This window comes from Pan troglodytes, chromosome 5 (genome assembly GCF_028858775.2).
Source record: "Pan troglodytes isolate AG18354 chromosome 5, NHGRI_mPanTro3-v2.0_pri, whole genome shotgun sequence".
In the NCBI taxonomy this organism is placed as follows: domain Eukaryota; kingdom Metazoa; phylum Chordata; class Mammalia; order Primates; family Hominidae; genus Pan; species Pan troglodytes.
In genome coordinates this window covers 150,757,774-150,783,143 of record NC_072403.2, presented here as the reverse complement: position 1 = coordinate 150,783,143, position 25,370 = coordinate 150,757,774, and the positions used below count along the sequence as shown (strand labels likewise).

At 36.6% G+C, this 25,370-nt stretch overlaps 1 protein-coding gene across 15 annotated transcripts in view; it reads left to right on the top strand.

Moving 5' to 3' along the window:
- REPS1 (RALBP1 associated Eps domain containing 1) overlaps window positions 1–25,370 on the top strand; it is an 83,165-nt gene extending 57,795 nt beyond the window's left edge. For 2 of the 15 annotated variants that reach the window (XM_009452101.5, XM_009452103.4), the window contains exons 9-20: window positions 448–569; window positions 4,070–4,150; window positions 9,440–9,527; window positions 10,247–10,348; window positions 12,916–12,988; window positions 14,568–14,686; window positions 15,786–15,850; window positions 17,604–17,789; window positions 19,180–19,275; window positions 21,734–21,882; window positions 22,956–23,061; window positions 25,105–25,370. In XM_009452101.5, coding sequence (XP_009450376.1) covers window positions 448–569; window positions 4,070–4,150; window positions 9,440–9,527; window positions 10,247–10,348; window positions 12,916–12,988; window positions 14,568–14,686; window positions 15,786–15,850; window positions 17,604–17,789; window positions 19,180–19,275; window positions 21,734–21,882; window positions 22,956–23,061; window positions 25,105–25,173 — 1,256 coding nt within the window. In that variant the 3' untranslated portion in view covers window positions 25,174–25,370. The remainder of the gene's footprint in view (window positions 1–447; window positions 570–4,069; window positions 4,151–9,439; window positions 9,528–10,246; window positions 10,349–12,915; window positions 12,989–14,567; window positions 14,687–15,785; window positions 15,851–17,603; window positions 17,790–19,179; window positions 19,276–21,733; window positions 21,883–22,955; window positions 23,062–25,104) is intronic. The other 13 variants (XM_009452102.4, XM_063813505.1, XM_009452105.4 and 10 more) reach the window with 10 other exon arrangements.

Genomic DNA, 25,370 nt, shown 5'->3' with positions numbered 1-25,370 from the left:
ATACAAATGTGCATACGGATGCTCCAACAGAGAATTATTGTTTCCCCAAACTTACTTGAGCAGAAAACCTAATTTTTCAAAGCCACCTTACTGATGAGTATTCCATGGAATAGAATACACTTTGGGAAACTGGTATAAATCTATTTCTGTTATCAGAAAATTATTTTAAAGCATGTGACCTATTGCAATATTATTATGTATAACCTTCTTTTTATTCCTAACTAGATTTTATTTTCATGAAAAGCTGTGGTTTTGAGTAGACCATAAGTAGCAGGAATAAGTAATGTCTGTTAAAATGCTTACTCTGAGAACATGAGGAAAGGAAATTTAGATTATATATTACTACTTATGAAAATCATCGGTTAGCTTTTTTTTTAATAAGTAAATATGCCTAAAATAAACTACAATGTAGTCTTTATAGAGAATTTCTCTATTTTTAAATTGCAGATGTTGGGGATCAGCCAGGTGAGGTAGGTTATTCAGGCTCTCCTGCTGAAGCTCCTCCAAGCAAGTCACCATCGATGCCATCACTAAACCAAACATGGCCTGAGCTGAATCAGAGCAGTGAGGTTAGCAAACCTTTCCTTTTCTTTCATTAAAAGTTAACTCTTTTAAGGTAAGATGTTCCAAAGAGGGTAATTTCAGTCTGTCTCTTCCAGCATGCATGCATAATTGAGAGAACATATCAGATATACTATGATAAATGTTTGTAATTATGTGACTTTTTCGAGGTTTTCAAAGTATATATTCTGTCATTTGATTTCCACCACTTATCCCCATTAAAACCTTGTGAGTTTAGAGAGGCAGATTCAGAAAGTTTAACCATCAAAAGGTAAATGACTTGGCCAAGATCTCATATCCAGTGAGGGACGAGAGCTAGGATTTGAACGTAAGTCCTTTGATATCTAGTCAACTGCCACATCCACTGTGTCACACTGCCTTCTCAGTCCTGTAAACAAGGTATGTAATAGTACATTTGGGATCTTAGCATTGGAAATGATAAAATAAGTGACTGATTCAGTTTCCATATGAAGAAAGTATGTTTTACAACCTGAAAACTCTGTATAATTAGTTTTCTTCAATATAGAATGTTTAGCCATATTAACTGCATTAAGATGTGTCATATATGACCAAGCACAGTATGCAAAATGGAATTTGGGACAAATGCACTGTTCCCCAATTTATTTGAAATTCCATTATGTAAAGCATCAAAAGGGCCACTGATCAGAATAAGGGAAGAGGACCTGAGGCCCTGCCTCCCCTAAAACACCTGCTCAGGCCCCTCTGTTAAATTTTATGCCCTGGAGAGCTCCATTTGGAAACCATTGCTGTAGCCTATTAGAGCAGTTTTCTTTGTGAACAAGTTACGTTTTTTTCTTATTTTTTTTCTTTTTGTAGCATGTAGGAAATGCTAAAAATACAAAAGTTTGTTCACTTTCAGGAAGAAGTTTTAAGCTTCTGTCCTTTCCATGCCTTTTAAAGCCAGAAAAATGCTGGATTAAAGAGCATGCTAGATATTAATAATTTTGGACAGTTGGAAAACAGAACTAACTGGTGGTTTTATACTATTTCCTGCTTTATGACATAATTGCAGCCAAGATACTTGTGTCTGAGACATTATAACATCACACCATCCATCCTACTATTGGATGCAAAACCATTAATACAAGTGTTTTTCTAGATGAAGGGATTACACCTTGAAAGAATTTGCTAATAGAGAGGGTTTATGGAAAGTAAGGTAATTGTTGTTGAGACACTACTATTTTTGCTGCATCTATTCATCTTGTGTCTTTTTTAAAAACCAGTATTACATTAAAAGAATATTTGTATTCCATTGATATCAGTTTGTAAATAAAAACATTCTTTGTAAAGCATCTCAAATCTAAAGCCCATGTTCATTCTAAATAAAATCGTATGTGATCATTAGAGACAGAAATGGAAGTCCCTTCTAAATTCAGGTAGTAGTACTTGCATTTTCCCTACTTAAATATTCCCATAAAGTTTTATTTATAGTATTTGGTAATGAGGTCATGAATGTCATAATTTTTTTTTTGATATGTGAAAAATCAAAATGTTAATAAATCATTGATTTTGAGACATCTAATGATATTTCTAAAAATATCTAGTTAGGATATGGAATTTAGATTACATTTTAATTGTCTTCCAGAAAGCACTAGTAATCTTTCAACATAGATTTATTTAGCACCTGTGGTTACGGATAAGACAGTATAGGAGATGACCCTAATAATCTCTAACCTTTATGGAGCACTTTTGATATGTCAGTTCTGTTTAAAAAACAATACAAAAACAAACTCTTTATATGTATTAACTCCTTTAGTCCTCTGAACAATCTGATGAGGTAGATAATATGTTACAGATGGAGAAACTGAAGCACAGAGAAGTTATACAACTTGCCCAAGTTTGCACAGCGTAACTGGGATTCCAGTAGTCTGGTTCCACAGCTGTGAGCCCTTAAAAATTAAGTATGAAGATGATAAGAGAGTCCCTTTGTCCTCCAGGTAACTTACATGCAGTCTTGTGAAACTAAGTTAAACTTCATGCCACCCAAATGAGGTACACAAGTAAATACCTTCTTTTTGGCAAAAATCTTCTGTAAACTTTTCTCCACAGTTAGATAATTCGGATTTTAAAACTTCCTTCTGTGTCCCTGTAACAATAATTATTGAGGAAAAAACTAATTATATTAACAGATATTGATAAGTAACTTTCCTGAAGTGATGCCGCATGATAAAAGTAATTATTGTGGGATTCTTAATTCATGAAATACTTTGGATCAGTATTTCTCAGAATATCTTAATTTTCATATGAAAACTAATCTGTAGGAAAAGTCGTTGAATTATTGTATTAGCCGTTTTTGTAGGTAATTTTCACCAGTGTGCTCATTTGCTAATATTTAATTTTTACATATCTTCTCAACTTAAATGTCACTATTTTAAATAGTAAGTTGAACTTTGAAGCATAAAAATGTATACTTTCCCAAAGAGGATTTTGGTTTATGGGGTAGTTTTGTCTTTGTGTAAATATTCGTGTGTATACATTGTATGTGTGTAGATGTTTTTTCCTCTTTAGAGGATAACTGATAATTCTTAAGAATCAGATTTAAATGATAATTTTAATGCAATTTTAATGTAAAAATTCTATACCATTTTATTACTAAGATCTCCAAAACAAATGGAATTTACTGTAATTAATATTGACTTATCACTCCACCTGTTTTAAGAGGTATGATTTTTTTTGTGTACCTCTTTTAGAAGAGTAGTATTTCATATCAAAATACATCTGTATATAACTCATGCTCAGATGCTTGATTTGCTCTCATTGTGGCCGCATTCTGATTTTTCTAGCATGGGGTAGGGAGTGGGGAAGCGGGGGTGTCTGATTGGCAGTTCTGTCTTGTGGTCTGGCATGGCCCTGTTTGTAGTGCTGATTGCAGGGGTTGACTTGCTACAGATTGACATAAGCTCTACATATATTAATTCCAGAATTCTTTGCATTTTATCTCAATTATATTTTATTAAATATCTATACATATGTGTAAAATATGTGCACGTACATAATAGAATCATCTTTCAGGGGTCGCACTGGCAAGTCGCACTGACTTGCTTTGTTTTGAACAAAACTTTGATTCATTAGGATCACAAAATCAGTGCATTAACATTTGAATGTTCAAAGAAGGATTTGATGTTATTCTTTCTTTCTTTAGTCAAGGCATGCCTCTTTAGCATTTTTACTTGGTGGACATTTATATCACTTAGACTTTGTTCCTGTATTGTGTTTTATTTTAACTCTGTAAGGCTTTAAATCTCTTCCATAGAGATTGCAATAAATCATTACTATACTTTTGATTGTGAAGCTCCTCACCTTACATTACAAGATGACCCAGAATAAATATAAAATGTTGATGGAAAAATAGAAATTACTGAATTTTGTTAAACCTATGAAACACAACTTGCAGTGCAACCTCTGAATTACTTTGCTAAATCTTCTCCAGTGATCTTTTACTCCATCTTTCTCATCATGCTGACTTGTCTCTCCTCTGTCTGTTCAGCAGTGGGAGACATTTAGTGAACGCTCTTCAAGCTCACAAACTCTGACCCAATTTGATTCTAACATTGCACCAGCTGATCCTGTAAGTCAATCACTTAGCTTGCTTGTTTGAGATTAATTTTATTAACCCAAATTTCCATTCATTATCGTTTTTAGCTGATATGCATGATTCAGTGGAGTGCTTAGAGGGAAGTGGCGGCAGGCTTTTTGGTTTTTGTGTGCTTAATGGTGGGAAAGACATTTTTTGCCATTCCTTTTTTCTAGTTATTTTGTTGAGAGAAAACTACGTTTTAAAAATCTGGTACATGTGTCTAGAGAAGCATTTTTTGTGACAATCTATTTGGTTTACCTTATCATTTGCTAATTAAGTGTATATTTTATATACATACAGTTTATTTCAGTGTAGTGACTCTTTATGTATTATCTGTATGCTTACACATCATGTAATATGTCCTACATATGTAACTATTTATGCAATGTCATCTTTTATTTTGACATGCCAAATGACATGGCTTTTATTTAATTAGTATGTTGAGTCCTGTTAGAGAGAATCAAGTTCAGCAATACAAGATGTTGGTCAAATATTCTGCTTATGCAAAGGAGCCTCTGTCTTGTCTTCTTGTGGCTTACTGTGTTGCTTTGAAAATGCTACAAAGTTCACATCCTGATTTAAAAAATAAATTCTGTCCCCATAGAGTTAATTTAATATATGCTACACCTGTCCCTTGGGTTTTTTGAAAACCTTAGCTGTTAATCGTTCTTCTCCCTGTTCACTTCTCTGCTTTTTCTTTTTCTTTCTCTCTCTTTTTTTTTTTTTTTAAGACAAGGATGTGCTAATAAGCACTTTCCAAAAAGAAAAGAGGGAGTAAGCAGAAAGTGAAGAAATGTGTAAAGGCAGAATTTTTAAAATGAGCTGAGTAGAAAGATATGGAGAAAATGACATAAGTCGTTCTTTCTAGATGATCTGATCAAAGACAGCCAGCATTTATTAATTAAATGTAAAAATGGTCTTGTCATCTAAAGAGATTTTGAAGAAGTGGCATTTAAAGATAAAGTATACCGTTAGCAGTTAATGGGCCTTTGATGTGGTTTGTTTTTTGTTTTTGTTTTTTGAGTTGGAGCCTCGCTCTTTCGCCCAGGCTGGAGTGCAGTGGTGCGATCTCAGCTCACTGCAACCTCTGCCTCCTGGGTTCAACCGATTCTCCTACCTTAGCCTCCCGAGTAGCTGGGACTACAGGTGTCCGCCACCATGCCTGGCTAATTTGTGTGTGTGTGTGTGTGTGTGTGTGTGTGTGTGTGTGTTTTAGTAGAGGCGGGGTTTCACCATGTTGGCCAGGCTGATCTTGAACTCCTGACCTCCAGTGATCCACCCACCTCGGCCTCCCAAAGTGCTGGGATTACAGGCGTGAGCCACCACACCTGGCCTGATGTGTTTTATCATTTTAAGGAATTTATATGAAATCTAGAGGCTGCTGTTATATTTATTGAATTCAAACAGATAATGTACATTTTTAAAATGTTTATTTTATTGTCTATTAAGTATTCAAGGACCAGTTGATATGTAGATTATCTCTGCCTTTTGCTTCTCATTTCTTGCTACATTTAAGGCATTTATTTTTTATTTTAGTCTCTGAAAAATGTAGGAGAAATACAAGGCAATGATTGAAAACTTTGCTGCTTATTGGCAGCTATAATTAAGATCTCTTAGGAATTGACAAGTTCTGTAAATTAGAAGTTTTATCTTTGTTTTCTTTTTAAGTTTAAAGTTTTGCCTTTAAGCTTTAAGTTTGGATTCTCTATATTATTCCTGTCTCATTATTGTACAGTTAAGCTAATATGAAAGTACTTAATGAAAGTACTCTATATGGGAAGGAAGGTTAGATGTAGCAATAAAGAAACTATTATATTCTCTAACCCTTAAAAAATAGTGACAATAATCACTCATAGTATTATGATTCTTTGTCAGGCCAGGCAAGAACATTATGTATAAAAATCTAGAACTCAGAAGCGAAATAAATTGACCTACGACTGACAGGAAATGTAGAGAAATAGTTGGTTGAGTAGCAGTGATATTATTGACATTTCTTGGAAATAATATTCAGATTTGCAGCTCTAGTGTCTAAAATTATGTGGCTCATTACTTTCCTTTGTTATCTCTAGTGTGTCAGGAGGCTCTAGGAAAATAGAGTGATTAATTTGCATTTTAAACTTGAGTTTAGACCTCTGAATTGGATTTTAAAAAATTGTCATTCTTAAATATTTATGTTTATAATCTAATGCCTAGAAATATTTATTTTATGTTGGCAAACTTAAATCTGAACTTTGTTTCCCAACCAGTATTCTTACTTTAAATTTTCGGTTAGAAGAGTAGCCTGCTTTCTCTTAGTTGTGTCCTACAGTGTCTAAGTTTCTTAACCTTCATTTGATACTTACCTGAAGTATTACCCATCTACAGACCCACTACAGCCTGTAGCCACAATCCCACATGATCCTTTGCAAGGCTTTATATAAATAAGGATTATAAGTAAGTAAATAAGGCACATTCAGATTACAAGGGAATCACCTAGGGGGGAAAAACTCTACTCTTCTATTATGAATTTAACATTTCTTACAGTATTGGAAATATTTAACAGACTATTAAAAAGAAACTAAATTGTAATAATTAGCCATTTGCTCAGTAAAAGTCTGTGCAAAGTTCCAAACTGGTCTGTAGCATTTAGAGACAACCACTACACAGTGCAGTGACCCCATTTGCAAACCAGATGGTTAGTTATTAAGCTTTCATAGTTCTGATGAAATTGAGATTCTGATGGTCTTGTTTCCAGAAACTTGATCTCTTTTCTTGAACTGCTTGTCAGTTAGTAGCCTTTGGTAGAATCTGCTTCTGCTAGGATATACATGAATGAAAACACAGGAAAATTGTAGGTGGATGAGAAGTGTAATGCGTTAGTCTTTGCTGTGATTGATTGCACTGCAAATATATGAAAATGCTAGTTAACATTCCCAGCTGTTCCAAGCTTTATAAATCTGATTTTATATACACATACACATACATCGAATATAGATTAGATGAATGTTATGAATTAAAGCATCTAAGAAGTTTTTCTTTTTTAAAATTCCTAATTTGCTTTGTATTTGAAATAAGACTTATTTTCTCATGAACTATCATTTTTTTCTCCTTTGATCTTGCCTTATAAAGGTAAATTCTGATTTTCTTAACAGTTATTTCTGGTATTAAATGTAAATTAAGAAAATAGTAGAGTTGCTCCTAAAACCATGTTTTTATAACCAACATATAACTTAAAGGTATTCTTATAAATACTTTCCTGAGAATCACTTATTATTATAAGACAAATCTAAACTTTCATCCATCTATAATGTTAATATTATTTGTAACTATAATTTTTGAGTTGTAGGGCAAATGTTAGGTTGATTGGTTAAGTACATGAACCCTGTCCAGATTCTCTGTGGTGTAGGGGCAAGAAATTACTTTGAATGAATTTGTTAGTATAATAGATGTAAAGAATTTGTTACAAGTTGTTTGAATTCAGAGATAAACATAAGGCAAGGAGATATGTCAGATAAGAGAGGGTATGCTGGAACTTCGCTTTCTCTAGCAGGGGCTTGGTGTTAGCACAGTACTGTCTCACCAAAACAGTTTCCAACTTAAACTGAAAGGCCATTATCCTCCACACTAAATTATAAACTTAATTCATTACTAGATATTCAAAATTTAGGATCTCAAATTCAGTCTTTAGCAGCCGCATATACAGAGTGTGAACTGACCCCTCATAGAAGGAGCTGGGCCCCCTTGGTGATGTTTCTCAGATAGTCTATTGCTGTTAAGCCAGGTGCTTGATCTGGTTCTGGTTTCTGCCCTGGGAGTCTCAGTCCCTAAGATCAGGCCTACTGTGTCCCAGGTACACCTCTCTTTTTCTTCTTTTTCTGAGAGGCTACCATTGTCTTCATTCTCTCATCCTTTCTTTTGTGCTTTCATTCTAGTCAGAAGTCTTTATTATCAATTCCTTTAGTCCTCTAACTAGACTAGACTCTCATGAAGTTTAGAAATATCAACTGTATTACAGTAATGAAAAATGTTTAAGAAAAGTATTAGCTTGTTAGAATGGGAGTCTTGTTCCTCTTAAAAAAATGGATTCCTTTGTGGCAGTTTCATGCTAAATTTTGAGACAATCAAATTTAAACACTTTGAATTAATCCGTAGGAAGTTTGTATTGTGCCTACTATTGCAATGTCATAGGCATCTCATTAACTTTGTTTTATAGGTTAAAGAAAGTGTCAAATTTTCTTGAGCAGTTTACTGAAAATGAGTTTTCAGTCTGTTACTTAGTTTTTGGATTCTCATGAAATAGTTTATTTTAACCTCAAGGCTCACATTTGCATAATTTTATCAGATCATTCCTCACTTTTTAATATTGTCTTGAACTGTGTTTTTATAAGAGCATTTTTTAAATGTAAATCTCACACATACACACACACACACACACACACACACTTTTTGAGATGTGGTCTAGCTCTGTCACCTAAGCTGAAATGATGTGGCGTGATCACAGCTCACTGCAGGTTCCACTCCCCAGGCTCAAGGATCCTCCTACCTGGCCGGGCGCAGTGGCTCACGCCTGTAATCCCAGCACTTTTGTAGGCCGAGGCGGGCGGATCACAAGGTCAGGAGTTCGAGACCAGCCTGGCCAGCATAGCGAAACCCTGTCTAAAAATATAAAAATTAGCCGGGCATGGTGGCAGGTGCCTATAATCCCAGCTACTTGGGAGGCTGAGGCAGGAGAATCACTTGTACCTGGGAGGCGGAAGGTTGCAGTGAGCCGGAAGGTTGCAGTGAGCCAAGATCACGCCACTGTACTCCAGCCTGGGCAACAGAGTGAGACTCCATCTCAAAAAAAAAAAAAAAAAAAAAAAGGATCCTCCTACCTAAGCATCCCGAGTAGCTGGGACTATAAGTCATGGGCTATGCCCAGATCGTTTTTATATTTTTTGAAGAGACAGGGTTTCACTATGTTGGTTAGGCTATTCTCTGGGCTCAAGTGATTCTCCTGCCTTGGCCTCCCAAAGTGCTGGCATTACAGGTGTGAGCCTCAGTGCCCAGCCTTCATGTAAATCTTTAATCACTCCACTTAAAATGTTTTTTTTTAATTAAGCAGATATTAGGCATATATAGTGAGCTTGATTTTTAAATAGAATTCTAGAGCTTTTAACTTACAGAGCTTATTTTCATGCCTGCCTTAGTGTAAATGGGAAAGCCTGTCCACTGGTTTTTAGTTTTGTTTGTTTTGATTATTGCATGGCATTAGCTTGACATTTTAATACAAATTCTTTATTTCCTCCCATTTGTCTCTAGGATACTGCTATTGTTCATCCAGTTCCCATTCGTATGACTCCAAGCAAAATCCACATGCAGGAAATGGAACTTAAAAGAACTGGCAGCGGTAAGGAAGCTGTTGCTGGTTTGTATTTTAGTTTTACATCAAACTGAAATATGTAATTATTCTGTCAAGGTTCAAATTTCTTTCATCGCTTATTTTTTAAGCTAGTACTTTCTACAATTATGTATATGTTCATGCATATTTATTATGTTGCTGTTTTTAAAAGGAATTTATTTTAAATTACGGAGTTTTAAAATAAGGACATTTGAAAATGTGACATTTCTAATACCCTGTGGGTTTTTATGTTCACCCTTGTAAATTTACGTTTAAAATATGTTAAAACTTTAACTGAAGAGATGTATGTTAAAATAAATTTTGGCTTTGAAATTATATATTTTGCTTGAACTCTTGGAATGTCTCATTTTAGACTAAATGTTTCAGGGTTTCTCAAAGGTAGATTTTTTTTGTGTAAGTCAGCGTTATAAATTAACTTACTTTACAGTTTACATATGTAGTGTTTAAGTGTGCTGCAGGAATAAAATTAAGTGTGAACATGCAAATAAACTTTTTCATTATAAACTATCTTCTATTATGGCACAAAATAAAATTATAAATAAACAGTTTTACATTTGTTTTTATTAAAAATATTATTTTGTCTTACATTTTATGGATTTACCTGCCACTTCTTTGGATATTTAAATGAAGTCTTATACTCTGAGCTTTATGAGTTTATCAGTTCAAATACCTATGTCTTGTATTTTTACCTATTAATTCTCTATTAGATCATACAAATCCCACTAGCCCATTACTTGTGAAACCATCTGACCTTTCAGAAGAAAATAAGATAAATTCATCGGTGAAATTCGCTTCTGGTAATACTGTAGGTAAGTGAAGTATTACATCTTCCATTTGAAGTTTACTAAGTCTGGATTTAGAGTCTGACTATTTCAGATGTGTATGCATTTAATACCGTCTTCACTAGATAAAGTAGAGGAGAGTGAACCCTTTCGAACACTTTGCCCTATCAGTGAAGGTTGCCCATTGACTCCTGCTTCAATGCAGGCTTCCTGTTTGCCATCCCTCTCTGTGTAGCCAGGTTTGATCTTATGGCTCTTCCTCAGTGGTTCCTTCCTTTTCTATCACACAAGAAATTGTGTATACTTTCATTCAGCCAGTGTTAATTGGATACAGTATGCCAGGATCTGTTCTAGGCACTGGAGATTGAACAGTAAAAAAGTCTTTGCTGCTATAGAGTTTACATTCTGTAAGGGAGATAAAAAATAACTCTTATATTAGAAAGTAACTAATACTGTGAATAAAAATAAAGCTGGGAAAGGGTGGAGAGAGTGCCATTTTAAATAGGATGGTCAAGGAAGGCCTTACCAAAAAAATGTCATTTGAGTGAAAACTTGAAGGAGATGAATTCAGCTGTACAAATCCAGAAGGAAAATTAAGGCACAGCAAACAGCAAATGTAGAGCCCTAGGGCAGGACCTGCTTCTACTAGAATAGCAGGCAAATACCTGGAATAGAATTAGTTAGCAAATTTGGCAGGGAAAGGTAGCAGTGGTAGGATAGTAACAGGAGGCAGTGTCAGACTTTCTTTGACTTAGATGAAAAGCCAATCGAAGGTTTGAATGGAGGAGTGACATGATTTGAGCCTGCTTTTTAACTGGGTCACTCTGGCTCTCCTAATGGTAATAGGCCAAAAGAAGGCGAGACAAAACAGGACACAATTTAGGAGATAGCGGTAATCAGGCAAGGGAAGATGGTGACAGCTTGGTGTCTAGGGTGCAAGCAGTGGAAGTGATGAGAAGTGGCTGGACTCTGGCTATATTGTGTACATTGTGGAGGAAAAGACCTCAGGAGTTGCTTTTACCTGTGTGCTATAGGATGTAAGAGAGAAAGGAGTCAAGGGTGGTTCCATGGTTTTTGGCCTGGAGAACAGGAAAATGAGGAAAACTGATAGCTGTAGGTTTGTAGAGAAAGAATCAAGTTCAGTTTCTTATGCTTTAAACTTGAGGTGCCTGTTAAAATATCCAGATGGAAATATGTTCATTTTAATGTCATTCTTGTACCAACTAGATGATTCTGTGATTTACAAGAAAAAGGAAAGAGATACATTTTGAAATACAACTAAAATAACCAGTCCCTTCAGCTTATGACTCTTGAACATATGTAGTAATATTCCTTCAGATTGTCTCTAGAGTTTCTATCTTAAAATTTCTTTTTTCTGTCACAACTCTTAGTCTATTTCTGGGATTCTCTTCTGCTTCATGAGACTTTGAGGAAATTGAAAATAAATGTTTCCTCTGCAGAAAAAGCTGGGATCCTTGGCTAATTTCATAATTGTTATTATTGTATAAGCACATTTTATTCCCATGTCAAATTTTTAATTTTCACATTAACAATTTTAAAATTACTTTTATTTAAAATATTTCTAATTTGTTCTTTAAAAGCGACCTTTTTGTCCATTACAGAAGTAACGTATTTATTGTAGAAATGTAATAGATAAAAATGAAATAATTATTCATATTCTCACTATTCCACAAATGTCTGTGATTAACAGATTCATTGTCAACTTTAGTTCTCATTCTGCACATATGTAAGTTATGTTTGTATCTAATGTGAAATTGTAATACAGTCATCCCTCAATATGTTCAGGAAATTGGTTCCAGGACCCCCATGGGTACCAAAATCTGTGAATGCTCAGCTCTCTGATATGTAGAATGGTGTAGTATTTGCATGTAACCTATGCACATCCTCCTGTATACTTTAAATAATCTCTAGATTTCTTATAATACTTAATACAATGTAAATAGTTGTTTTATTGGGCCAGGCACGGTGGCTCACACCTGTAATCCCAGCACTTTGGGAAATCAAGGCAGGAGGATTGCTTAAACCCAGGAGTTAGAGACCAGACTGGACAATATAGCGAGACCTCATTTCTACCCCCCAAAAAAATATACACACGCACACACACAAACACACACACACACACATACGCATGCAAACTATATTAAAAAAACGGTCATGCTGCATGGTTTTTTATTTGTGTTATTTTTATTGTTGTAATGTTACTTTATTTTCTAATATTTTCTGTTTGCGGTTGGTTGAATCCTCAGCTGTGGAACCTACAGATACAGAACCACAGATTTGGAGGGCCACATTGTATATGTACTATTTTGTGACTTATTTTGAATATTTCTGCATCATTAAGTATTCATTATTTTTTCTAGACTATAACTTGCTTTGTCTACTGTGTAAATATGCCATGATTTATTTGTAGTTAATTTTTTACAGTTAATAACACTAGGATGAACTGTTAGCCTATTAGCCAATCTTTGACTATCTCTGGCTTGAAACAGCATATCACTTATATTTGTTTGGAGTAGATAGAGCAAAAAGTAAAGAAATGATTATTATTAAATAGGACATATCCCATTTATCAGCAGATGGTTACAGTAGTTCAGACTCTTTTACTTCTGACCCAGAACAGATCGGGAGCAATGTAACTCGTCAAAGGTCAGTATTTCTGTCAATGAAAAGCATGTTAAACTATCTTGCTGCGTTTTAATGTTTAAAACTATTTAGAACCAAGCACAAATGATTTTGTTCTCTGAAAGCTGTTAGGTTACTTTTTGATTTATGTAAAAGACAAGTAATTTTGATCCTTTCCAACTTGAATAGAAAAACAAAAAGAACCCTGACTTTCTAAATGGTATTTTGTGGAAGCTCTAAAAAGAGGTGATAACTTCTTGACGATAGAAGTTTTATAAGTCCTTTTTGTACCTAAACAACGAGAATCTGTCAAGTAATACATGTATAGCCTTATGGTAAGTACCAAAAGAATTCTGTGTTTTAAAACACCATCCTAAAGCACAGCCCAGTGGTGGGCCACCTCCCCACCCTGAAGTTCTGCGTTACATATAACCTTTCAGGCACAAACAAGAAAGGTGTGGGATAGGGTGGAGGAGGCTAGAGATTTGTCTGCAAGGGCTTTACCATCCACTAAAAGCTGTGTGCAGGACAAAAGCATCTTTCTCTCCTCACTTTTTGCACGTGTTGAGTATCATTTTGCTGTGTGCCCAGTGGATGTAGTGAGGACGCAGAATCTCCAAGCAGTTTAGAGTCAGAAGGCTGCTTGTCTTCCTTTCTGATTCTTCATGTAGTTCTTCCTGTGTTTCTTAGCATTCTCAGTCATCTTGGATTTTACTCTGCTGTTTATTCCCATATATGCAGATCAGATTACCAGAGTCCTTGGAGACTCTTTTCAGAATATGAAAGACTTTGGTAGCAAAGAAGTGAATCTCTAGGGCGAGTTGAGTTTGAGCATAGTCACCTCTAAAATGAGATGGCCTCTGCGGACACATGAAAGGGTACTTCAGCTTACCAAAATCCAGAACTTAATAGGTTGAAAGCTAACCATATCTGAAAGTAGACTTTCCTTTATACAATTATTTTTTTTCAGACTATTATTACTTTTAATTGAATGGGAAAGTGTAACACTAAGTATGCAGTCTATTATGAAATCATGTTGACAACTAAGTTTCTTTTCAAAATTTTTGAGGCCGAGCACTTCTGTAATCCTAGCACTTTGGGAGGCTAAGGTGGGCGGATCACCTGAAGTCAGGAGTTCGAGACCAGCCTGGCCAACATGGTGAAACTCCGTCTCTACTAAAAATACAAAAATTAGCCGGGTGTGGTAGCATGCGCCTGTAATCCCAGTTACTTGGGAGGCTGAAGCAGGAGAATCGCTTGAACCCAGGAGGCGGGGGTTGCAGTGAGCCAAAATGGTGTCACTGCACTCCAGCCTGGGCAACAGAGTGAGACTGTCTCAAAAAAAAAAAAAAAAAAAAAAAAAAGAAAAGAAATTTTGCTTAATAACTTTATTAAAAAAATTGTTAGCCACATAAAATAATCAGTTGTTTAGGGTACATCATAAACAGTGCTATCTTAATTTATTGTAACACTTACATACTTGAGTGTTGAGAAAATGTCATGCTAATAAGACCCTTTGCTGCTTAGCCAAGTGTAAATGTTTAAAAAGAAAAAAGCTCTGATATCAGTAGTATGACCAATTATGATGGGGTGCATTTTGCAGGTCTCATTCAGGAACGTCGCCTGATAACACTGCACCACCACCTCCCCCTCCAAGGCCACAGCCCTCTCATTCTAGATCATCATCTTTAGATATGAATCGGACCTTTACAGTCACCACAGGTAGGGGCTAGAGAACCATAATATACATTATCATTTAATTTTAAAGTTAATCCAACACACATACACATTTTACTTTTGTTTCTATTATATATGTCTTTTAAAAATATTTATCTGGTCGAGTGTGGTTGCTCATGCCTGTAATCCCAGCACTTTGAGGGGCAGGCAGATCACTTGAGGTTACGAGTTCGAGACCAGCCTGGCCAACATGGTGAAACCCCATCTCTACTAAAAATACAAAAATTAGCCGGATGTAGTGATGCATGTCTGTGGTCCCAGCTACTCGGGAGGCTGAGGTGGGAGAGTCCCTTGAACCTGGGAAGCAGAGGTTGCAGTGAGCCAAGATTGCATCACTGCACTCCAGCCTGGGTGACAGAGTGAGACCCTGTCTCCAAAAAAAAAAAAAAATTATCTGAAGGAAAATTTTGGATTAAAAGACAGCAGATGAGAGGCAATTTTTTTTCTTAATGACTACTTAAAGTGTGTTTGAGTGCAAATAATGAAGATGGGAACCTGAGAGATGTCACAGGAAATTTTAAAAGAACGGTGTTGTGATATTAAGGGGTTGGCGGGGGGGTGGGAACTGATAGGTCTCAATTTGGCTGATGAAGAAGAAGAGTCATAACTTACCCAGGTTTTTAATTTTTGAAGAACTGGCAGTATTGTTGTTACCTTGGTTAAAATAGAAAAGTTAGGGCAGAGGATGATGAAGTTATGTTTTAGTCACTATGAGTTTAGAATGGTGAGGAAAAGTGAAGTGTTAAGTGAAAGGGAAAATTTGGAAGTTTTCATTTGATACCTAAACAGCAGTCAGAGATACACGAAGAAAATCAAGATTGTTTGCTATTATGGGAACAGGCAGGAGTATGCCAGGAGGGCTTCATGTAATAGAGGTAAGAAGCAAAGTGAGATCTGATGAAAGGCTGTGAGATTTGGTCTTTAGGTTACATACAGACCATGTAACAAGTTAGTACTTGCCTTCTAATACTTAACAAACATTCTTAGAAATCTTTATCATGTAGTCACATTCATTCAGCCTATTTCTTCTATTAACAAAGTGATTATACAGTTACTAAAAAGAAGAACTTTTGTATTCATGCAGGACAACAACAGTCTGGAGTTGTTGCCCATCCTCCTGCAGTGCCTCCAAGACCACAGCCCTCACAGGTAATTCTCCAAGGTATTTATTACTAAATGTCCCATGATCACTTTGCCTGCTAGGTATTTAATTCTATTCTCAAATTATTTGGAAGGTCAGGAATGATCTGTTGGTAATCTTTAATGAGCATTTAATTCAGTGAGGCTAAATCTCATTTTGAAAGATGCACATTTCAAGAATGATCTGAGTTATTTTTTGAAAGAGCCTTAAAAGTGAAACAAATGATAATGTCTTGACAGAGAAGAGTTTAGTGGAAACAACAATGGATTGGGAGATAGGAAATATCCATTAATGTCCTGGGTCTAGCAGTGACTCACAAAATCACTTCACCAGGCTGGGTGCAGTGGTTCACACCTGTAATTGCAGCACTTTGGGAGGCTAAGGCAGTAGGATTTCTCAAGCCCAGGAGTTCCAGACCAGCCTGGACAACATAGTGAGACCCCCATCTCTAAAAACAAAACAAAACAAAAAAATTAGCTGGGCGTTGCTGGTGTGCACCTGTAGTCCCAGCTACTTGGGAGGCTGAGGTGGGAGGATCTCTTGAGCCTGGGAGATCAAGGCTGCAGTGAGCTGTAATTGCACCACTGCACTCCAGCCTGGATGACAGAGTGAGACCCTGTCTCAAAACAAAACAAAATACCCCTAAATAACCTCACTGCATCTCTCTGGATGTGTTTACTACATGAGTTAAGGAAGTATAATGACCTCTGCATCCCTTCCACATCAAAATTAGAGTGCTGTAGTAGACATTTATAAAATGCTTTGGGACAGCCTTAGTGGCTAAAGTTAAGGATCACATTATACATGAAATGAAGGAATGAGACTTAGCAGGGACTTGAAAGATAAAGTGGAATTTATTGGGGAAAAGGTATTCCAAACCGAAGGTATGACATCCACAAAGCCATGGAGGTTTGTGTTAAGCCTGGCACATTCCTCAGGGGAAAACAAGTTAGTTCAGCACAACAGGAGTAGATGTGTGGAGTGATGAGAAATGAAGCTGTCCATATCGTAGTAAGAAGGATAGACTTTTTCTTAGAGGAGATGAAGAATTTTTAAAGGGAAGAGACTTCAGATTTCTTTCTTTAGTATCCTTTACTTCCTTTGTCTTAAAACATCTCACACTCTATTTTAATTTCTTATTTACTTATTCTCTTCTCCTGCTCCAGACTGTCAGCTTTATTAGGGTATAAGTGGGCCTCATTTGTTTTGTTCACAAGTAGATATTCAGTAAACATATTTTTAGACTGAAGATGGAGCAGCATTGGTCTGGCTGGCAAAGGAGTGGAAGATGAATTGAAGGGAAGTGTTCCTGACATGTTGGGAGGATAGAGCAGTGGTTTTCACACTTTAAAAAGAGCAACCTTTTTAAGAAACAGTGAAACATTAAAAAAAATAACTTATTTAAGGAAGAAACTATTGTGCATTAGTCCAATTAAGAAAAAAACACATGCAAGTGGAGAATGGGGGTAGGGCCAGACCTACCCTCTCCTTCAGTGTACTTTCTTTGCAATACAGTTTTTGAAAAAAAATATCTTTTTATTGGAGGTTTATCATCTTAATTTTTTTTTTAGTGTCTTAGCTTTTCATTTATGGTTTAATCATTTCTTTAGAGCTAAATGTTACTATAATACACCTCTCTGAACTTACAGATAATAAAACAGGTCATCTTTATATACTAAGTTTTCAAAGAAGAAGAATATGACTCTGTGACACTGATAGGCTGATAGAATGTGTGTTCCTCTGTTCTGAACCATTGCACAGGCTCCTGGTCCTGCTGTGCATCGCCCAGTGGATGCCGATGGCCTCATAACTCACACTAGTACCTCACCTCAGCAGATACCAGAGCAACCAAATTTTGCAGATTTCAGCCAGTTTGAAGTATTTGCTGCATCAAATGTAAACGACGAACAAGATGATGAAGCCGAGAAACATCCAGAAGTCCTGCCGGTCAGTTTTCGAGGGCTTGGCTAATTTTCTGCAGGCAGTCACTTCCCATACCATGTTGTGTCAACAGAGCAGATATTAGAGGGGACATCAGTGAGTAAAATATTCCCTGGGTCAGTGCTTCTCAACTTTTTTATTGGCCTCCAATATCTGCTGGTTGCAGTGTAATGCTTACTAAGTATCAGAGTCTGGTGGGGGTGGGGGATTGATATCACATGCAAAGACACCACCGCCTGGCCGTGGCTAAAACGCTGCTTTGGGGGTTTCCATCTTAATGCTAAGCATCTGTCTGTGTGATTTGGTGAAGATTTCCCTGTCATAAGAGGCCATGGTTACCATAGCTCCACTCATTGCAACTTTTCCCCAAGGGGAATTTCACTATATGTAACTTTTAGATCTAATTACAACTTTAACTAAAAACAAATTTCAGCCAAACTTCTAATTAAAGCATTTAAAATTTGTATGAGAGTAAGTTGCCTTAGTTAAGCAAAGACTATAGGATACCAAAATTTAATATTCACAGTGTTCTAGGATATTCTATTGTAGTTCCAATGGCAAGAACCTCTCTAGGAATCTCTGACCTAAATTGCTGAGCATAAATGTGGAGTTGGAGAGACCAGAGGAATTCTGCAATCTCTTTCATATAGGTCATAGCCATGGAAAATTTCCTACTAGCTCCCTTTTAAAACCTACAACTTTCTGCCGTGCCCATTAGGGGACTGAGCTGCATCTAGGAGGGTCAGAGTGGGCATGTAGAGGTGTGCACAGGGTACCGTACTCACTCCCCTGGGTGGATGCCTCCCTTCTCCCAACCACGAAGACTTCCCAGACTAACCACTTAGAGGTTCGGTGCAGTGGCTGCATCCTCACCCCGTCCTCCTCTCCCTCACACATTTATGACCTGCATCCTCGCCTGTCCTCCTCTCCCTCACACATCTATTACATAGCTGCATCCTCGTCCCCTCCTCCTCTCCCTCACACATCTACTACCTGCATCCTCACCCCATCCTCCTCTCCCTCACACATCTACTACCTGCATCCTTGCCCCGTCCTCCTCTCCCTCACACATCTACTACCTGCATCCTCGCCCCATCCTCCTCTCCCTCACACATCTGTTACCTGCATCCTCGCTCTGTCCTCTCCCTCACACATCTATTACATAGCTGCATCCTTGCCCTGTCCCCCTCTCCCTCACACATCTATTACCTGCTCTCCCATCTGCCTTTCAGTAGCAGAGAAGGCTCATTTAATAAAGTTCCTTGAAGTTTCTTATCATCATCTCAGTTTTCTTGTCAGAATATTTAACATTTTACTCTGAGTTGTTACATATTCTATATTTATGCATAATTACATGTTATGTAGAATTAATAGTGATAAACATATTCATTTTTAGGCTGAAAAAGCTTCTGATCCTGCAAGTTCTCTTCGAGTTGCCAAAACAGATAGTAAAACTGAAGAAAAGACAGCTGCTAGTGCTCCTGCCAATGTGGTATGCAAAATGTCTTTTATAATAATAATTTTGTACATCATAAGTAATGTGAAACAATTTTTAGAAATAAGGTCGGCCAGAAATCATCTAACCCATTTCTCTGCCTTTAACTGTAGTATAGTCAGTCTAGCTCAGAACAAAGTCTGCCTATTTAATGGAGATGATATTCTGTAATCTATGTTAAGTATGTGTCACAGGTTCTCAAAATTTAAGTGGTTATTGCATTCTTCCCACTATATAAGGTAGAACTTCTTTATAGGTGAAATTCAGTTTCTTTTATTGTAGTCTTCAATATAATAAAGAAAAATTATCAGCCCTCTAAGGTTGTTATTATTCCCTGTTCTCTTAACTTGTTCTTTAACTGTTTTAGGTATATTTTTTTCCCCCAACATTTTATTATGAAAACGTTTAAGCATACAGAAAAATTGAAACAATTTTTCATTGTACATCAGTAAATTCACTACTTTATACCATTATTATTTTAGGATACTTGCTTTACTACATATCTCTCCATGCCATCTGTTCATCTGTCAATCCTTATATGTTTTATGTATGTGTTAGTCCGTTTGCATTGCTATAAAGGAATATGTGAGACTGGGTAATCTGTAAAGAAAAGAGGTTATGCCGGACACAGTGGCTCACACCAGTAATCCCAGCACTTTGAGAGTCCAAGGCAGATGGATCACTTGAACTCAGGAGTTTGAGACCAGCCTGGGAAATGTGGCGAAACCCCGTCTCTACAAAAAGTACAAAAATTAGCCGTGTGTGGTGGTATGCGCCTATAGTCCCAGCTACTTGGCAGGCTGAAGTGAGGGGATCGCTTGAGCCTGGGAGGTGGAGGTTGCTGTGAGCTGAGATAGTGCCCTACACTCCACCCTGGGTGACAGAGTGAGACCCTGTCTCAAAAAAAGAAAAGAGGTTTATTTTGCCTCATGGTTCTGCATGCTGTACAGGAAGCATGGTACCAGCATCTGCTTCTTGTGAAGCCTCAGGAAACTTAGAATCATGGCAGAAGGCAAAGTGGGAGCAGGTATGTCACATGGCGAGTGAGGGAGCAAGGAGAGATGCCAGGCTCTTTAAACAGCCAGCTCTCATGTGAACTCAGAGTAAGAACTCATTCATTACTGTGAGAAGGGCACCAAGCCATTCACAAGGGATCTATCTCCATGACCCAAACACCTCCCACTAGGCCCACCTCCAACATTAGAGGTCACATTTCACCATGAGATTTGGAGGGGACAAATATCTAAACTATATCAGTGTACTTTAGATTGCAAGTATCAGCACACTTTCCCTTTGAGGGAATAATTTTGGTAACTTTTTTTTTCTGTTATCTAGACATTCCCAATAGTTATAAAAACAGCATGTGTTTCTGAAGTGCTTAAATTCTACTTTTTGGACACTGTGTGTGTATTAGTCTGTTTTCACACTGCTATAAAGATACCACCTGAGATGGTAATTTATAAACAAAAGAGATTTAATTGACTCACAGCTCTGCATGGCTGGGGAGGCCTCAGGAAATTTACATTTATGGCGGAAGGCAAAGGGGAAGCAGGTGGCAGGATAGAAAAAGAGTGAGGAAGTGCCTCACTGTAAAACCATTAGGTCTTGTGAGAACTCCCTCACTCTCATAAGAACAGCATGGGGGACCACCCCCATGACCCAGTCACCTCCCACCAGGCCCCTCGCTTGACACATGGGGATTACAATTTGAAGTGAGATCTGGGGACACCGAGCCAAACCATATCACTATGTTTTATTACATTAGTAGTCCTGTGAGTTTTTAAGTAATGAACTTTATTTTTGTCAACTCACAGTAACAAATTAAAAATATCACTTAACTAAAGAGATAGCAGTTGACTATTGTTTTTATTTATTTACAGGTAAATCAAGTTACGGTAAATGCCAAAATGCTGTTTTTTATTCTGCCAAGGGCAGATTCATAATCACCAACAAACTGTCAACTCATTTTCAGAAGTTATAATTACTGTGCATATTAATAATGATGTTTTTGGTTTTTTAAAGAGTTGCCTAGCTTTCCATTACTTTATAATGTTATTTTATTCATTAAGATGAATGTTAGTATTTTTGAGTAAGAAATCCTGTGGTGATAATGCATAGATATTTCTGGAGACTGCCTTTGTTTATTGTTGAACAGGTATATATTGATTCTGTATCATATTTATGTTAAAACTGTGAATATTACAGTCTTGCATCAGTATGTTGCTCTAAAAATACTTATATTGCAGGTATATTCATGATTGTGGTGTCAACTAGAAACATCTTTTCTCACTGTAATTTAAGTTAGCTCTTGCCACAAATATATAGATTTAAAGTAGGACAAGTAACTTTCAATTTTCCAAGAGCAAATGGCTTAAAGAAAGCAAATGGTGTTGCAAAGTGCTAACTATGAATGTCTTCAAAAATGCTTATTATTAATGGAATTCTTGTCTTAAAGAGCAAAGGCACAACACCACTTGCTCCACCACCTAAACCTGTTCGAAGAAGATTAAAATCAGAAGATGAATTAAGGCCAGAAGTTGATGAACATACACAAAAGACGGGTGTCTTAGCTGCTGTTCTTGCATCACAACCTTCTATTCCCAGGTAATCAAAGCTATTCCTAGACACATTTAATTACTAGGAAGAAAAAGCACGACAATTAAAAATAATCAAACTGGCCCAGGCATGGTGGCTCACACCTGTAATCCCAGCACTTTAGGAGGCTGAGCTGGGCAGATCATTTGTGGTCAGGAGTTAGACCAGCCTGACCAACATGGTGAAACCCCATCTCTGCTAAAAATACAAAAAAATTAGCCGGGTGTGGTGGTACACACCTGTAGTCCCAGCTACTCAGGAAGCTGAGGTAGGAGAATTGCTTGAACCCAGGAGGCGGAGGTTGAAGTGAGCCGAGATGGCACCACTGCACTCCAACCTGGGCAACAGAGCAAGACTCCATCTCACAAATAATAATAATAACAATAATCAGACTGAAGTAAATTATGGTCAGACTAGTTCTTTAATTGAGCAGAGCCTCCTCATGTACAGGTAGGTATTCTTCCCATGTTTCCCCCTTTATTATTAAGTTGAATTCAATGCCATTTTAACACCCTGTTTTCAAACCCCGTAGCAGTACATTTTTTAAACTTGATAGTTTATAGTAAAACTGGTATTTTAATTATGGTGTTCTAGACCAGGAATCAGCAGATTAAGTCTTAATGGGCCAAATTCAGCCTGTGGCCTGTTTTTTGTATAGCCCATGAGCTAAGAATGACTTTTTCTTTTTTGTAGAAGAGAGAAGAAAAAATAGAAGAGAAAAGAAAACAAAAAACTAGAATATGAGACAGAAACTCTTTGGCCCACAAAGCCTGAAATTATTTACTATCTGGTTTTTTACAGAAAAGGTTTGCCAGTACCTACTTTAGACTCTTTTACTTAAATTCAGGTGATTCTACAGACGAAGAATTTTTTAAATAATTTCTTTTTTTTTTTTAACCTTTCCTATAGTGCTGAAGCTTATTATATACTACTGCAACTGAGCAAGTGAGGTTGAGCTGTGCTAGTAAGGAAAAAGATGCTCTTTTTGCTTCTCATGTTTAGAAATAGATCAGGAAGGAATAGAGAGGATTTAAGATAAGAAATGAAGGTTATGGGTTTTTTTGCCTTCTTTATCTTCTCAGATCTGTTGGGAAAGATAAGAAAGCTATTCAGGCATCAATTAGACGTAATAAGGAAACCAACACCGTTTTGGCCAGATTGAATAGCGAATTGCAGCAACAATTAAAGGTAACATAGTTTCTGAATCTTTATAATGTTCCTTATCTTAGTAAAGAAACCTAAAGAGAAGGAGTGTGACCTCAGATACCTCCAAGATCACATATATGGTTCTCTTCTCTAATTTTCTAGATGCTTTGACTGTGGTTAGTTAACCCCTCCCCGCCACACACACACACACACAACTTTTTTTTTTTTTTTTAAAGAGACACGATCTCGCTCTATCACCCTGGCAACCTGGGCTCAAGCTATCCTCCCACTTCAGCCTCCTGAGTAGCTGGGATTACAGGCGTGAGCCACTGCACCCAGGTCCTAGTTTGTCCTTTTATCAAAGACAACTCAGATTCCATTAAAGGGACTTAAACAGGTCTAAAGAAGAAGAGAAGTGGCAGCAATTTCAGTCATCTTGCATGTGGAAAGAGAAAAGGCAAGCCTTAAATAGAAATGCTGCTTATGCAGTGTGTATACTGTCACCTAATACCTGAGAGGAATGTGTTTGTTTTCTAGTAACTATAATTTCTTTGCATCCCTAGAAATAAAAATTACTCTTACTTACTCCTTTATTGAGTCAAAAAAAAAAATTACTCCCAGAATTGCTTATGGTTCCCCAACATTATTAGGTACTCATGTCTTACAAACCAGTGGTTCTCAAACCTTAAGGCATATACAGGTAATCTTGGGTCATGTTAAAATGAAGATTCTGGTTTTTGTAGAGCTAAGGTGGGACCTGGGAATTCTGCATTTCTCCTAAGCTTCCAGGCAGTGGAGATGCTGGAGCACTGTTGGCCCCACTTGGAATAGAACAAAGATGAGATGAGAGTCCATGGAAATGAAAAATGAATGCAGTTAGTTCATTCTCCTAACATTCTGTTCATGCTCCTCATTTAGCATTTATTACACTGTCCTGGAATTATTATCTGTGACACATTTGTCTCTCTGTCCTACTACAGTGAACTCATTGAGGGTAAATCATAATCATTTCTGTTTAGGAAGACCATGTAATATACCATCCAAATCGAGACACTTTTGAGAGGGAAAAAAAGAGGGTGGTATTACTATTATTTAGGCCAAGACACTGGGTATAAACTGGGATTGTCCTAGATAAACTTATGACTGTCTTGTCCCTCTCTCGAAACCTAGTATGTTAGGCATTTGTTAATGTCTGTTGAATGAATGATATAAACTTATGGCCACTTTGTGTCTATCCCCAAAACCTAGATCATATTTTAGGCATTTGATAAACATCTATTGAATGAATGATATTGTTGTATAACTCTATGATCAGAGGAGAAGACATTTGTAGTTATATGATTATTAATTTAGTCCATTGTACAGGAAGAATGAACTTAAAGACAAGCTTAGTAGTATAATACCATGAAGATGAAAATTTTGTTAATGCATGTTTTTCTGAACCAGGGAAGACCATTGAAACAAGTATATAGAAGCTATTTTGAAAAATTACTTTTTTCCTTACCTCTGAGAACAGAAAATGGGAAGTAAGGTACAAAATAGAGGTAGTTCTGGTTAAAACACAATACTGTCAATTTGAAAGAGAAAAATAGGAAAGTAAGTAAGTTAGAATATGGTGGCTAACTGAAAAGACTGCCTAAAATCAACATTGATTAAAAATTCTGAACGCAAAGTTATTCTTTGGGAAACTAAAGCTCAAAATGAGATCTAGGAGTTGATATAGCCAGATGTCATCACTAGGGAAAAGAAGCTACATTAACAAATTCATCTACCAGGGGGCGGGTTTATTGCAAAATTCAGGTGTTAATACCCATTGTTGCAAACAGTGACTTTTCTAAAAACTAGACATTCTATTTCCCTGATTTGTGTAATAAGAAAATGTTTGAAATTACTAGGATCTTATTTTAATATTAAACATATAAAGAAACTACATTTCTAAAATGAAGTATACTTTTAAAATGTGAATAAGCTCTCCCTTAGTTGTCTTGACAAATTTAAATTGTTTTCTTGAAGCAGAGCTGTTGTTAGATATTTCTTCATTTTTATATACTTTGAAACATAACTTGGCCTTTGCATCTTTTTCAGGATGTTCTTGAGGAGAGAATTTCCCTGGAAGTTCAACTGGAACAACTTCGACCATTCTCTCACCTATAAGCCAATTGCCGTTAACTGTGAACATACTTGTTTTTAAGTGGTTTTGGGTTCAAAGCCAATTTGGAGACCCAGACATTCAGCTCACTGCTTAACTCAACATTAAATTTTATGATTCTGTTTTGCCCTATATGTTCACCGTTGTATTTAAGTATCTTTTATTTTTTAATTTCGACAATAAAAAGGTCAGGATGACGTTT